Source organism: Uranotaenia lowii, chromosome 2 (genome assembly GCF_029784155.1).
Source record: "Uranotaenia lowii strain MFRU-FL chromosome 2, ASM2978415v1, whole genome shotgun sequence".
In the NCBI taxonomy this organism is placed as follows: Eukaryota; Metazoa; Arthropoda; class Insecta; order Diptera; family Culicidae; genus Uranotaenia; species Uranotaenia lowii.
In genome coordinates, this window is record NC_073692.1 from 253,329,369 (window position 1) to 253,345,908 (window position 16,540).

The following is a 16,540-nucleotide window of genomic DNA, read 5'->3' on the forward strand; positions in this document are numbered from 1 at the left end:
TTTTTTTCTATATTCGAATCGAATTTAAAAATCACTTCCATCACTTTTTTCGAACTTTCTCTCTGTAATCTATTTTCGGACATATCACTGTTAAATTCATTGCTTTTTCATTTTCGCAATCTCTTAGCTTTGAGCACGAAACTAGCACACCAATTCCGCACTTTTCGAGCAAATCCCACATCAACAACGCAATTGCTATCGACGATGGTAAGACGCGCGCTGAAAACCCGAAGCAATTATTCAGCATTAAATCATCGTGGGTGGAGTCCGTACGCGCACGAAAACTGATGATTTCGGATACTTCCAATCTTAGAATTGGAGAATTAAAGGCACAATCAATCGAAAATCTCACAACCCTTTCACTTCCTAAAAACTTCAATTAAAAGAAATTGTCATCCCGCAAAATTCGCTGGAACAACCGATCCGACTTCCGCAAAAGAAAACACGTCCATTCGGGTACACGCACGGCACGAGGATTTTCCTCAAAAATGAGAAAGTGTTTATACGTCTTAATTTCAAATCATGTTCTAAGATTTATTTATTGATCAAATGAAACCAAATTTTTACCTAACATAGAAAACATGTTTTTCAATCGTTTGCAGTGAATAGCTCGATTTTGTTTATGTTGGCTCATACGACCTAATCAAAACAAACTCTAGAATTAGTTTAATTGATTTAATAATATCCTTTAAAATTCAGATCTTCCGCTATCTGTTGCTCCTACTGTAATTAGTTTTCTACAAAATATTCAGATAAAAATTAAATCATGATCACAATATTTCAATTAAGTTTCCATATAAATCAAAGCATATAAATAAAAAGTTTCCAAAGATTCAAAGTGTTATAGCTAAACAGCCTTGTTTTAAATAAACTCTGTTACAAAGCATTTGAGGCGTGGAAAATGTCGATTTTTTAATTCTATCGACTTTGAAAGTATTTTTTTTAACGAGAAATATTTTCGCATACTATACCTGCAACCTATATCGAGTAGTATTTTTATAAGCGTACTAAAATTTTCAAAAAAATTGAACTTTATTTTAATTGTGTATTCTAAAACTCACAATTAGAGATATGGCCGAATACCGCCCAAAATCGTTAAGCCGAATACTCGGATCACCGAATAGTTGAGCTGAGGATTCGGCTGAATAGGCCGAATACGCCGAATATTTATTTTTTAAATTTATAAAATAACAGACTGTGGATCCAAATTTTCTAATGATTTTGGATAATTTATTGAATATCTAAGAGAAGTATTGAAAAATCTGGCCGGGATGCCTAGATATTGATTAAAACTTCCCAGATTTTCCACGGGTTTGTTCAGATTATTTTCTAAATCATAGAAAAACCTCAAATTTCTATAGAAAAAATTTAAGATTCAAATTCACATAAATTTTTGTTTAATCCTCAGATACAATTTTAACACTGCTGCTGTAATTCAATGAAAACTTGAAATTTCAAGTAAATTTCGTTTTTTTTCTTGTATGTTTTAAAAAATTGCCTAACATTTGTTCGCGTTTACTTTTATTACTATTTTGCTGCTAGACATGCTGAGAACAGTAGCGTCTATCATCAGAGGGCTCAATTGAGCCTTTTCGTGTGAGGGAGTGTGGTGGGCCGCTACCAAAAAAAAAATATTGAAGCCATCTCCACTTGATTTTTGCTTTTCGATGTTTTCTCGATGAACTAAAACATTTTACTTTGCGTCATCCAATAACCAAATCGTGCAAAATGGAAACACAAATTTCTCTGAAAACACCGAATTATTTCCCTTTACATCACAATGAACGTAATTCTGCACACTCCTTTCCCTGATTCCACGAAAACGTTCGATTTTCACACGGCTAGAACCTCTAAGAATTGACTTTTAAATTTCCTTCAGAACGATACGCGTTTATCCGAAAGCAGTGCTACCAGAGTCTTTTCCAGTAACAATAGTTAAACATTAGATCATGAAAAAATATGTTCCTGAAGTCAGTGTTCGGCATCGCTAACTGAAAAATTAGCGCCGCTTATTAAATCCCAAACTCATACAAAGTTAGCGATCGCTAATTAAATACGCTAAATGTACCAAAAAAGTTATCGCTTTAAGCTTAAAGCGCTAATCGCTAACTGTTTACCAACATTAAGGCCGGAACAAATATTTTTCTTTAGTTACGCACTTCCCCCTTTCGATTTTTCAAACTCCTCAAGGGGGAATTCATGAAGTTTCAAGTATTTAATTTAAAATTAGATAAATTGATCGTATTTTCATAAAATTATATGAGCAAAACCAAAACTGTCAAAGATTTAAGGAGTTTTATTTAACGAGTCTCTGTATTCTATAAATAAAAAAAAAGTTAAAGAAAGAGCAAAAGAACAGAATGTGGAAAATGCGAGTTATATCTCTCTTTTTTTTTATTCAAATTTTGGTTAAAAATTTACTCGATTTGTCGGTTTTGTGCAAAGTAGAAAGTAAGCAATTTTGTTGCAAATAATCTTTTGTGCAATTCATTTTTTTATGTTTTGGCATTATTTTACATAATCCTCATTCAAAATCTTTAACCTGTTTTCCTCTTTATCAAATTTGCAGGAGCATTGTCAAACGTGAACATGTATACAATCTCTATTTGAACTTAAAACGAAAGCTACAATAGTGATTTTATCTTATTTTGATATGAACTGATCTGTAAAATTTCTAAAAAACTGTAATGTGAAAAGTAAATAGCTCAACCACTTGAAAACAAATGCTGATGAAGAGATGTTCAAAATAGTTTTATATTGTTTAACACCTTTTATTGTTATCTTCTTCTGTAAAAGTTATTAAAAAAAAAGTGTTTAAAGATAGAAAAATGACACTCAATACAACTGTTCCTAACTCTAGTACGCATTCCTCCAATGAATCCAATTAAGCAATCAGAATGATGCACAATGTCACTTTGACTTGATTAATGAGAAAAAGTTTATTCTATCAATAAAAATTCGAGAGATTGATACAAATATATGGGAGTTAGCGATCTTTAATTAGCGGAACTTTTCAATTCGCTAAATCAATCCAAACTTAGCGGCAAAATTAAACCGCTAACAAAAAGTTAGCGGACTAACTAGCGAATAGCGGATTAGCGCTTTTGTGCCGAACACTGCCTGAAGTCATAAGAAGATATGACCCGAACCGCAGATTCAAAGCATCTTAATTATCATTCCAATGTGCTGAAGAACTGAGAATATTTAGAGACCAAGTAGGTTCCATAAAAATGATAATCCAACTAACGAGAAAAAACTAAAAATTTGAGATTAGAAAATCGTTGTTTTGAATCTTCTGCTCAAGAAACAATTCAATAGAAGTAATAACAACACCAGTTGGATTTTCATCTTTCAACCTTTTCCCATCGTTTCTACCATGTTACAAAATCTAGTATAGTAGCGTTGTTGAGTTATTGCCGAAATAAGATTTTTCACGTTCTCGAGAAGTGTAAATGAGCCTAAATGGTGAACAAAAATTACACTACTAAAAGTGTAATTTAAAAAATAATAAACTTAATTTCATTGTATATGGTTTTACTTATTGAGTTTTTTTTAATTAATTTTTGTTCCATTTCAGAGCCATTCCACTGCACCAAGTAAAAGTAAACAGCAAACTTGCAAAATTTGCGGTAAAACCTTATCTTCCCCAAGTAGCTACTACGTACACATGAAACTTCATTCGGGAACGAAGCCGTTTGCATGTACTGTAAGTTCCTGCTAAAGTCACCGAGTGACCTCCCTAGTTAACTCTTACTTTTCCACTTTCAAGGTATGTGAAGCTGCATTTTGCCGAAAACCATATTTGGAGGTTCATATGAGGACACACACGGGTAACAAAAAGCATTTTAAAGCAACGCGTGAGAATTATTTAAAAAAAAACTTTGACGTACGATTTATCTCTTTACCTTTAGGTGAGCGACCCTTCTCATGTGACGTTTGTTTGAAACGCTTCAGCCAAAAATCGTCATTGAACACACATAAAAAGATCCATATGAGTGAGTACCAATTATTAGCCTGATATATTATTTCTTAAAACTGTATTTGAAAGTTTTTTTTAACCTAGAGTTTATTGAAGTTTGTTCTGAACAAAGTTTTAATATCCCAAGAAGGAAATGGCCTAAACTAAATGCATTCAATCACGATTTGAGAGACATTCGGTACAGAGCAAATTTGTCTTACACGCTGACCCTCATAATTCTTATTCGGAATAATATGCAAATAATTAGTCTGTTTATCTTATAGTGATTTAAGTTACCAAAAATTTCTGCTGCTTGATATCGATTATATTTTCTTTTGTGTTGCTTTGGCTAAAATAAGTAGAAATTCGTTAATTTTGTTACTGGATTCGGCCAGAGCTCCATTGGTAAATAGAACCTAGAGAGTATATCGTCACTCCAGAAGAGAATTTCTGAATTATAGTCCAGAACTAAAATTAAAGTTTTATTCAAAGACAGCCCTAATTCAAAATATAAATTCAAATGTCGAATTCACATATTAACGCACCAGCACTAAATTTTACTTCGGAAGTCCAGCCTTCTGACTTGATTTCAATTCGCAAGCGACGTTTCTAAAAATTGTTTAGATTTAGACTTTCGATAAATTTCGATTTCGAATATATGTATATTGAAGTTTTCATATCAGACCATAAGGATTCAGATTTTAAATTAAAATTTCCAGACTAAGAAATTTTTGAAACAATATTCAGATTCAGAAACTTATGACGAATTCAAACTATAAATAATGAATTAGAATTAAGATACAGATTATTTATTCAAATTCCGACTAAGAATCAAAAATAAGTTCAGGGAAAACGTCAAAAAAAAAATTTGAAATTTGTCCTGAAAGGAAAATTTTAAATAATTTGATTAATGCTTAATAATTTCACTATTAAATTTGCGACATTAATTATGTATTACAACTTGACAATATACTTTGTTTAACGAACAAATTAAAAAAAAAATTACGAAGATCGACAATAGCAAATTGTTAGTATCTATCTAAAAAAGCAGAATTAATATTCCGAGTTCAGATTCTGCATCTAGATTAAGGACTAGGTCAGAATTGAAGCGCTTAGGATCAAAGGAGTGCTAGTGCTCAAATGATCTTTTCGAGAAAACGCACTTCAAATTTGTCAGGGTGCTTAATTTTTTTTATTCGAGCTTGCATCCCTCTGATCAAAACTCAGAGTTCAGATCACAACTTAAAATTAAGAAATTAGACTCAGAATTCATGTAGGGAATTCTGAAAACAAAATCAGATTGGAATCAGAGAATTAAAATTAAGATTCGAATTTTAGATTCAAAATTCAAACTCAACATGCTAATTCAGAATCCAGTATCATCAGAATAAAAAAAATCAGGATTCAAATAGACTCAGATTCAGAATTCAGAAAGTAAAAAATTCAGACTAAAAAACTATTTTCATCTAGTAACTCAAATTATCTTTTGAAGTCCTCAGTTTTATTATATTATTTAAAAAAAACTGCCACTGAGACGTTTTGTTTGATGAAGAAAGCGGAAATGGTTTATTTAAAAATAACATAGGAAAGAGTGGGGAATCGTGGGCCATGGGTTACAGGTTTTCCTAATACTTTATAGTATGAACATAAGCATTACACAACTTATGTTATTGACAGATCGATAAAGTTGTCTATTAACATCGATTTGTTTTGAGAGAGCGTTGTCTACTGCTTATTTTAAAAATTACATTCAAAAAAGCAAAGAGCTCCAACTGTCAGAAATAACGTGTTCTGTAATCTAACCAGTTCAAGTGTTTGTCAAAGTTTCATATCAAAATTAATATTTGTTAATAAATAAACCCTCAGGTGAATTTTGTGTTATATGATTTTTGAATAGATACATATTGGAAAAGCAGTTCCAATTAGACTAATAAATTCTGTTCAAATGGCCACAAGCAACGCCCGCAACCGGCTAGTCTTCATAAAGTTTTTTTCTTCTCTTCTCTTTCTCTCGAATATTGTTCCAGGATTTTGGAGCATTCATAAACCGTTCCAGTGTAATCAGTGTAGCGCATCGTTTGGCCGCAAACCATACTTAGAAATTCACCTTCGAACACACTCCGGCGAGCGCCCTTTCGCTTGCGACCGGGAAGGTTGCGATAAAAGGTGCTGTGCCCTAACACTACTCGTATCACGGTGTCCTCATTGCTAAGCGCCACAGAAACAAGTTCTAATTGTTTATATTTTTCATTTCAATTTGCCGTATATGACTATGAAACTCATGTTCATTTCTTGTTTGTAGGTTTTCCCAGAAATCAACGCTGAACATTCACAAACGAGTACATGATCGTTAGTATTTTATCTTTCATATATTTAGTGCTTAACCGCTTTTGGAAATAGAGAGAGTTGCTTGTTGCCATTTGCCAGTGATTTTTTTGGAAGATTATATTAATAAATCAAAATTTTTTGGTGTAATCCGTTATGAATCTGAGAATGATTATTGTAGCAATACATTATTAATATAAGAAGCTTTAGTAAATGCCAATTTGTAGTATCCTCTGGTTACTTAGTATTTAACCTGATTTTTCCCCTTCCAGCTGACCACAGACCTTTCACATGTGAACACTGTCCAGCAACATTTTGTCGGAAGCCTTATCTTGATATTCACATACGGTCACATACAGGTAAACGATTTCAATGAAATTTTTCGGTAGCATTCCAATATTTGTTTTTCTTTTCTAGGAGAGAGACCTTTTGAGTGTGCCACGTGCCTGAAACGGTTTTCTCAGCGATCGACCTTGAATATTCACAAACGGATCCATACAGGTAAATGCTCTCCTTATAAATAAAAAACAACTAACAGACATGATATGTTCGCAGGTGAGCGGCCATATGCATGCGATATATGCAACAAAACGTTTGCGGTCAAGAGCTACGTCACAGCTCACCGGTAAGATAATTGCAAACAATCACTTTAGCTCCTGTTATAATTATTCTATTACAATTACCTGTTACAGTTGGTCTCACGTGTCCGAGAAACCGCTGAATTGCGATCGTTGTTCTATGACGTTCACCAGTAAGTCCCAGTTCGCAATTCATATCCGCACACACTCTGGTGGACAGAACTTCGAGTGTCGCCTGTGCGGACGGGCGTTTATCCGAGAAAGTTATCTGATACGGCACAACAACCGTGTGCACCGGGAGAATCGGATAAACTCGACTCACGTGGACGCCACCATCAACAGCGTGGCCTTAGGGGAAGTTGTGCCATCACATCTCAGCTCTAACGATCGTGGAAGTAACAGCGTACCTGTCGATACCTCCAATGACCAAAATAATACGCAGATGCCACTGCAACAAAGGGAACCATTTAGCGGTGTGATAACGCAACCGTGTAATTTTAGGTGAGTCAAAGTTTACTGGAACACATGTCTTAACCCTAAGCCGTTCCAGATTTTTCTACCTGTTAGGGTTCTTGCAGTGTCAACTTGACACTACTGACTAAAACCTCAGTATCTCTCTTGTTTCCCTACCAATTTGTACAAAATTTATTGTTTTGGAAATCTCGTAATTTAACTCATGTGTAACGTTCCGCTGACTAATGAGTATTCAGAAAGTACAGTCTGTTACATAACAGCGTAGTCACAATTACGATCGAAGTACAGTCTGTTACATAAGAGTGTAGTCCAATTACTTGCGATCGGTAAAATATAATGGCGTTTTTTTCTCACACAGAGGGCAGTGTGTAGCCGATGATTAGCTTAGATATTAAACACTATTATTCATAGCTGGATCGACCAATAGCACAATACAACTGAACCTCGGACAACACTGTCTAGCAACGGTGAGTCGACAAAAGGTCGACATAGGCCCTTATTCTACGCCGCGCGTGACGTGATGATTGTCACCTCACCTCGGAGTCACCGAGAGATTTGTCACCTTATTCCCGGAGTCAATGTGGGTAAAGTGACAAAGGTTCATTCTAGATAAGTGGTCGAATGAACACATCTGTCAAAATGGTAGAATTTAGCTGGTGCTGTTTTAATGTTGCCAAGGGATTGCAGTGGAGAGAGAATTCTTTGCATTTGAAACGGTAATGATTAAAATTCAACAACTGCTTAACAAATCTAACAAATCGCAACAATTTGCAACAATAAGCTCATTTTCACTCTCTCTGAGCACCGGTTTCTCTCATTTTAACTCAAACCTTCAAATTTTCTCTAACAAATTGCAACAAATTACCTACCACAAATTCTATCATTGGCTGCAAAATTTGTTTGATCATTGACGATGATTCCTCGTTTATCTCAGTCCCCTGGTACCGACAATCCTCATCGATTGCCGAATAAGTTCAGCGAATCTAGATTTGTTCGTGAAAATTGTTTTTAAAATGGTGAACTTTAAGAGCCAAATTATTCTCTGTTTCATAAATTTTTCATTGAATTTCTATCTCGTCGCCATCTGAAAAGGTACCGACAATTGTCACTTAAATGCGACGATTCTCACCCACGGTGACTACGAGAATAGGGTAAGAACTCACAAAGTTCATCCGAAGTGACGTTCCTCACCTAAACCGACTGCTGGAATAGAGTGACTTGGGTGACTCTACTATCGTCACGTCACGCGAGGCGCAGAATAAGGGCCATAGTCTCCGTTATTCTGGCGCGCTCTCATTCGGGAAGCAACAGTGAAAGCGTTCGATTGACAGTGCTCGATGCGCTGGGTGATTCTCCACGACGCGGACCAAGCTTTCCAGAGGCAGCATTGTTTTTCATGCTTCATCCTTCGTGAAAATGAATCAATTAACTACTGTTTTCAATACGTTTTCAGCATTTTTTCCAAAATGAGAACCGCGTACGCTTCGCGCTTTGAACCAATTTTTTTTTGTGTCCACACCCAAAAGGTCGTGTCTTTTTTTTATTTGTTAAAATCCAACCAAATAAATAAAAAAAAGTGTATTTGGATTGGCCGTCTCAGTCACTCGATGCCAATCCAATTGAAAACGTTCGGACTCAAATGGGGGCATTTTTTTCTAAAAACATGGCAAAATCCGGGCATTTGATTTCAAAATTGACGACCAAAAATCCATCCAATATACCGGAAACTTTTTTCAAAATGCAGAAATTACTCAGCAAAAATCAAGAAGAAAAATTGATAAAAAAATGTTTTCATCGAAACTTATCGACAGATTTTAAATCGTATTTTGGGCTACCAGCAAAACTTATTATGAGTATTTTTGCAAAACTTGCTCAAAAGGGGGGAAGTAGGCATTGGTTGAATGTGACAGACGTGTTTTCTGGAGCTGAAAATTTTAGATTACCAAAATTTCAACAATTTAACGTAAATTTAAATTCGGTTGTCGATTTTTTAATCAGTAATACCAAAAGTGTTAACGTGATAGATAGTTTCATCTGTAGAATGCCGTTTTATCGAACTGTCTGGTGTTGTGAAAAATGTGATCATGAATGGGAGTTGAGAAATCAATGGGAAATTAGAGCATAGTTAGAGAAGTTGTGGTCTGTGGAAGAAATGTATTTGAGCGGAACCGTTAATTGTTAGCTATGAATTGCGACTTCTTAGTTGAGTTCTGAGCAAAACCTGTAGAAACTTTAATTATTTGTTCATGTAGTTAATACAGTTGGGGCTGGGTATCAATATCAGAGGTGTTGACTTAAGGAGCACCAAATTAAAAAGTTTGCATTATGTTATTTGTATTCACAAGGTGAAAATGCAGAGGATTTAGATTTATTTTAGGCATCAGAAGTGAATTCATGATATAGCATTCCCAGCGAGCAAGTAATTGCTCTTTTAAAGGAATGTAACGTTGTTATGTTACAATGTTATTCGAATGAGTTTACATAGTTCGTGTAAAGCTGGATACAGGATGGATTACGATGGTTGCCTTGATTGGTAAAAACTAGAAAAATTGTAGCCTGCATCAAGATCCAGAAAGTTCAACTAAGTATCCGTTTATTTCATTTTTTATTCCTCCCAAAAAGCTATTTGGTTAGAATAGTTCCAAGTTAAGATGATAAATGTATAATTATTTATTGATATAATATTCAAAATAGCTTAACTTTATCAAAGGGGATTAGTGGGGGGTTGGATAGGTCATCAAACGAACGAAAGACTGAAATACAATGGATTGTGGGTTCAAGCCAGCCGGAGTATCTCGGCAAGTTTGGAATTATGGGAAAAGACTGTGATGTTAACAACGTCCAAAGATAAAAAAAAAGTTCCAATCAAACATTTTTTTTCTCTTTAAAGGTATGTTCCTGAGCTTCACATGACCGAATCGATTTCATCAGTATCCCATATCTCGTCTCCGGATATCAGCAATAGTCACAATTTGTCGCCTGGTATGCCTAATACTAGTCAAGAGCATCAACGTACTAGTATGATCATCCATCAAGCCGGTTCCAGCGGGGTTCATATAAATGATGGCGGTCTTTCAGGAATCGGACAAATACGGTTAGTACAGGATCTAAATGATCGCGACCGCATGGTTGAAATGGAGCGAGTTTTGCAACACGAACGCCCGGATCACCATGAATCACGTAACTTGGCCGAACGTTTCATTCAGAACGCTGAACGTATGGCACAAGAACATGCTGCTGCAATGCAACAGCAACAACAGCAGCAGCAACAACAACAACAGCAGCAGCAGCAGCAGCAACAACAACATCAACAACAACCGCAACATCAGCAAGAACATCAACATCAGGGTATGATGTCTCCAGTGCACCGCATAGTGCCCGATAAAACCAGTATTCCCAGTTTACTAGAACCGAAACATGAATAGACACTTGAATACTACACACTTTACCGTATCACATTGTGGAATAACTTACCAAAAGGATACAAAAAAAGCTGTACAATTATTATTAATCAAGTATACCAACTAGTAGAACCTTATTAGAAATATTTTAGTATCGATCTCGGAAAGTGAGTTTTTGTAACACTGGCCGACAAATATCAGACAAGCGGTGTGCACAAGGAACACAGAATAATAGCGCGATTTATGACATATATTAAATACTACTAAATACACCACGCATTACAGTAAAACCAAACTATTCATAAAAATAAACCACATTAATCATTAATTAGTGATATAATTAATACTACCAAACATAATACCAAAACTTTTTATACATGCAAATCGAAGGCAGCGCCATTGGTATTAGAAAAATGTGTTTTTAGTTTATGTTCAAATAATACTAACGATAATAGTGAACTACACGTATAAGCATATAGTATTCCTTGAAAATGAATGCAAAATTTCTCCCTGACTAGTATGTAAAGGAGAGTGGTTTAACATATTAATAATTGAATAGACACCACAAAAGCTTCCTAGAGTAGTCATTTCCAAAATGATGTGATCCGTAGCTGCCTTCGGCGTCTTTATTATTTCGGTATATAAAATAAATTACTAAAACAAAATCCAAATAAGAAATACACAATTGTGAAGAACACGCCCGATTGTAATGTTAGTAGTTAATAATGAAATATATTTATTTTATTTAACGGAACGAAGCGTCTTTCCTTTAATAAGTAAACGTTATAGCCTAAACCAGTGGTTTTCAAAGTGGTCCCTACCGCCCCCTTGGGGGCGTTGAAAGCTTTCTGGGGGGCGCTGAGGTCAATGTTGAAATTTGGGGGGCGTTGAAAGGGCTCAGGGGGGTGGTGAGGTCGTAATTCACAATTTCCCAAATCACGAAAGAACGTAGATTTGAAATTACAACGAGTAAGTTCGACGCAAAAAATGAAACCACGACCATGACATCAGGTTAAAGACTAAAATATCTATAATTTCACAGAGCTGCAGCAAATTTTTGTCCCAGCATCTCAATATTTATTTTTAAATGTCACTCAAAGATTTTTTTTAAATTGTCACGCTCTACATGTTGATCTTGTTTTGTAAGATTATTTTGGGTTGTACTAAAACAAGAATAATTTTAGATGGCTATGTTTGATAATCTTTGATTTGTGTTTTCTAAAAAAATCTGATTAATAGAAAATACCTCAAAAAATTGCTAGAAAAAGGCGTCATTTGTGGCTTAGTGATAGATTTTTTTTAGATAAAATGTGTAAGAATTATTTAAGATTAGAGAATTTTTATTTTAAGCTCTTATTTGTTCATCTCAATTTCAATCGATTGAAGAAATCAATTGTGCCATTTGCCATGGATAAACTTTTAATCTATTCGGTTATCACTAAAGTTGCCTGGATTCGGTTATTAGAATCTAATTTAAACTTTAAGACCCGTAAATGCTGCATAACTTTTAACAAACAAAAAAAATACCAGGTAGGCCATTGCGTTTAACCTCACTCGAAAGCTCCGTGTATGTACACAGCATGCTTGCATACCAACAAAAATAGTTATGAAAATTTTGCAGTTTAATATGGAATAGCAATCAAAATTATTAAATTCTCCGTCGATAGCCATTCGATTCTTTTGAAAAGGGATTCGGATTAAAAATTGATTCTTCAGGCTTATCGGAAACTATTTTTTGCATTGGATTTTTTGGATCTGAACCATAAATAATGAGCATTCAAAAGTAATTTTCGTCGTCGTCCCTCTTTTTTTGAGAACAATTCGATATTTTCTTCTGTCTATGTTGAACTTTTGATAAATGATCTTAAATACTTAGCATTTCTGTGATGAAAAGTCAATTTGTTTGAATTTTGATTCAAATTATAAAAGATAAGGCCACACAAGGCAAAAATATCACCATATTTTAGTTTTAAATCGAGAAAAAGCCCATTGCATATTTCAATTAGCGGTGTTGAAAAGCCAAATATTGTTCGTTGCATTAAAATGTATCAGTGCATATTTTTTTCATAATTTTATTTCTTGTCAATTTTAAGAGAAATGTGATTTTTTGGTAAATTTTCCAGTTTTTTCCATGACTATTTTTTGGAGCCTCTTACCAATACGTTGAAAGAGAGCGGAATGGCCTACCTTCTATATTTCAAAGTACTATGCGTTTACCGGAGGTTTGAAGCAATATGAATCCCTTGGAGCCAACAGGGTATAAGTGCATAAAAGCTAATTTCGAGAAAACACGCTTTTCAGTTGTCATTTTCCATATGAGGCTCTCAGAGCCAAAGGGGTATAAGTGACAAAATGTTCGATTTTGTGTTAATGATGCCAAACGATTTTTCAGATTTCAAACTACATTTGATGATTTTTTTTGGATTTTTAGAAATTGTTTACATACTATTAGAAAATAACAAATTCTCGTAAAATATATGGAAAATGGCCGAGCACATGAATTTTGAAAGCGTGTTTTCTCGAAATAAGCTTTTATGCACTTATAGGTCGAAATATAAAGAATCGTTTGATATTATTGAATTTAAATCGACCATTTTTTTACACTTATAGCACCTTTTAATACCCTGAGGCTCTGAGGGCCTCATATACATTTTATTTGATTTGAAATTTGTTAACTTGGAAGAGTGCCGTGCGCTACCCCGATTAGGCACCCACATATAAATTTGAATGAGTTTTGAGTAAAGCCTTACAACATCAAGCCAAAACTAATGGTTTCTCAACGATCCAGATTTTCATTTTTTTTTCAATAGATTTTCTGAAAATTTGTCCAGGGGGGCGTTGAGCTTGAAAATTTTGCAAAAGGGGGCGTTGAGTGAAAAAAAATTTAATCCACTGAACAATCACTTAACACATCTTTCGACGAATAACAATGGGCAACCCGCATAGCTCAATACGATACTCCATATCTTCCATATTATTCCGTTCTGATTACATTAATGGTAACGTTCCATGATGTGTCTTGGGCCAATGTGCATTAGCTAGAAACGGATATAATATTATTTACGAAAGATACGATTAATATTCTAAGAAATAAATTGATTATTTTTGCAACGCACTGAAATGATTCAAAATTATTTCTTAAAGATACAATGAATCGTTTTGAAAATAAAATGATTATTTTAGCAACACGCTTCAACTTTTCTGCTGTCAGACTACACGCGGTCTGATTTCGGAAAAAATATACTTCGAGCAAAAGAGTTCGCGTAAATTTAACGAGCTGTGGTTCTGGCCAGCTCCAGACCTCCGAGGAATAAAAACTGCGCAAGGTTAGAGGTAAGTTAAAGCACGTGAAAATAAAGTTTGTTCTTAGAAGGATTCTTAATATTTTGTCTTAATTGAATATTGTTTCAGGTTAGGAGGAAAAACCCTGCAGCCGGAATCTGCTGGAAGCAACACCAACGTAGCAGCAGCGCGAAGCTGGTAGCTGGAGAATCGGCCGGAATTGCTGCAGCAAGAAGCAGATACCGCAGGATGGAACCAACGACCAAGCGGACACTTCCTCAATATGGCCAAAACAGACCAGTGCAAGCATTCACATAATCCGGAAGGCTTTATTCGGAACATCCGGAAGGTGCTGGGAGTTTTATGATAAGTATTTTAAGATAAACTTTATTTAAAACAAATAAAATAAATGTAATAAATTGAACTAAATGTTTTTCATTATTTCCGAAAATCGAATTAAAATTATTAATTTAGATCTTTTTATCAACACTACACGATATGCTGTATCGTTATTTTTCTTATGAGACAATCATTCAGTAAAGATACCACGTATGATATAGCTCGCTTCAGAGCAAGTAGAAAAAAGCAAAAAAATGAATCGTTGATTTACTTAACAACCCGTTCCCTGTATCGTTATTTGTGTCTAAACGATTCCATTTCATGAAAAAACGATTAGTATAATCGTTCAATAATAATCCAAAAACGATAAAGGGAATCTTTTGGGTGTCTTGGGAAGAAGATAATGGGGATCGTCATCGTATGATACTGCTCCATGCGGGAACACTATTCTTCCTTTTACTGGAGACAGCAAGCCTCAGCCAGGGGTGCCAGGTGGTTTTGATAAAAGTCAGGACACCGCAATGATAAAAATCAGGATTTTTCAGGACACCACTAAATTGATGAAAATAACATGCAGCTCTGCTTAGATTGCACAACTAAAGGCGAAAAACAGCTACTGAAGACGCCTAAAGTTATGCAATTAAAGCGATAAGAACCATGGATGGCCTGAAGTTAACATCGAAAAACACTATTTAAACATCATTTGAACCAAAGATTATCATCGGTTAAACTAGTTTAACTATTTTATAGAAGATTTGTTCGATTTTCTCACCATTTAACAATAAATTCAGTGAAAATTTAAATATTTTTCAAAAATCAGGACAAATCAGGACATTTAAAAGGTCATTTTTAAAAAATCAGGACAATTCAAGCGTTTTTGAAAAATCAGGACGGCTTCTCAAAAATCAGGACAAATCCTGAAAAATCAGGACACCTGACACCCCTGGCCTCAGCGGACATAAAAATTTTCAAAAACTTAAATCATATAATTTATGTGTCAATATCATATATAATTCATATTTCAAACATAAATTTTATGTGTGACATATGATAATCATATGAATCGTATAAAATCTAAGCGTAGAACAATTTTGAAGACGTATGTGTAGGGAAGCATACATCCTAAGTGTGGATTTTTTGCAGTGTAGGAAATAATTATCTATTTTGATTTTCTATCATAATGTTATCATTTATAGCATTTTCACTTGGTTTGATTCTACATTATTTTGTTGTCTTTTAGTTTTAATTTTGTTTACCAATTCGTTTGTTTTGAGGGCTGCAGTTTTCAATTTATGCTTTAGTTCCGAATAATATTCATCATAATTATAGATTAGTTCTTTTTCAGTTGGTTTTTCAATTTATTTGGTAAGGTTGCCAAATGTCCAAAAATTAGTTCAAAAGGTGAATATTAGACTAGTTCACTTTTCGGCTTTTTTCGCTGTTCACAACGCCACTTACAGGGTTTGATCCTCATTCATTTTCAAGAACTCTGGCCGAGTTTGAGCTCATTTGAGTAAGTTTCCAGCGTGCGCTAGAAGTTTTATTGAAAAAAGTCCATTTTTCTGTAAAATTTTCGTAGATGTGTTCTAGCAAGCTGTTGTTAATATAAAATGTGTAAGAAGAAAAAAAATGTTGGCTTAAGGAAGAAGAATTTTGTTTCTTCCTCTTTGCCAGGCTCCGGCTAGCTCGTTAATGGAGCCCAAAAGGAAACTCAATAATTGTTTCCAACAGAATCAAAAGTACTAAGTTTTCATGTTCATATTCTGACTTTGTGTCAGACAGTCATTTTATTTCGACCAAGTGGCCCATTATCGAGAAATTATGTGGGTGGATAATAACAAGAGAGATCTTCATATTTTGACTTACATATTTTTCTCGTTGTGCATTGCTCCACCTGATGAGTTGCTCACCGCTGCGGGCCCTTCCAAAGTGTCGCTGAGTTCGATCGTCATCTGCTGACCACAGTTCACGCTTGCCACCAGGCAATGCGCCTCCGGGGACCGGCTAACACACCCCGGTGGCTCACGGAGCAAACGACCGACCGTCGTTGTTGCTACCTTAAGTGCCGAGTAGTACCGACACCCGCCACCAGATGTCGTGGCTGACACCATCGATGAGTTTCGTGGAACCGTATCTACCAACCGTGGCTCGGCAATGGCCACCCACTTCCGGACAACAATTCC

At 35.0% G+C, this 16,540-nt stretch overlaps 1 protein-coding gene across 4 annotated transcripts in view; it reads left to right on the forward strand.

The window, feature by feature from the left end:
- LOC129749070 (zinc finger protein 577-like) overlaps positions 1-11,490 on the forward strand; it is a 31,687-nt gene extending 20,197 nt beyond the window's left edge. For 3 of the 4 annotated variants that reach the window (XM_055743912.1, XM_055743911.1, XM_055743913.1), the window contains 10 exons: positions 3,578-3,706; positions 3,770-3,830; positions 3,912-3,995; positions 5,986-6,124; positions 6,261-6,307; positions 6,556-6,642; positions 6,701-6,784; positions 6,839-6,908; positions 6,976-7,362; positions 10,226-11,490. In XM_055743912.1, coding sequence (XP_055599887.1) covers positions 3,578-3,706; positions 3,770-3,830; positions 3,912-3,995; positions 5,986-6,124; positions 6,261-6,307; positions 6,556-6,642; positions 6,701-6,784; positions 6,839-6,908; positions 6,976-7,362; positions 10,226-10,760 — 1,623 coding nt within the window. In that variant the 3' untranslated portion in view covers positions 10,761-11,490. The remainder of the gene's footprint in view (positions 1-3,577; positions 3,707-3,769; positions 3,831-3,911; positions 3,996-5,985; positions 6,125-6,260; positions 6,308-6,555; positions 6,643-6,700; positions 6,785-6,838; positions 6,909-6,975; positions 7,363-10,225) is intronic. The other variant, XM_055743914.1, reaches the window with a different exon arrangement.
- Positions 11,491-16,540: the final 5,050 nt, after the last annotated feature.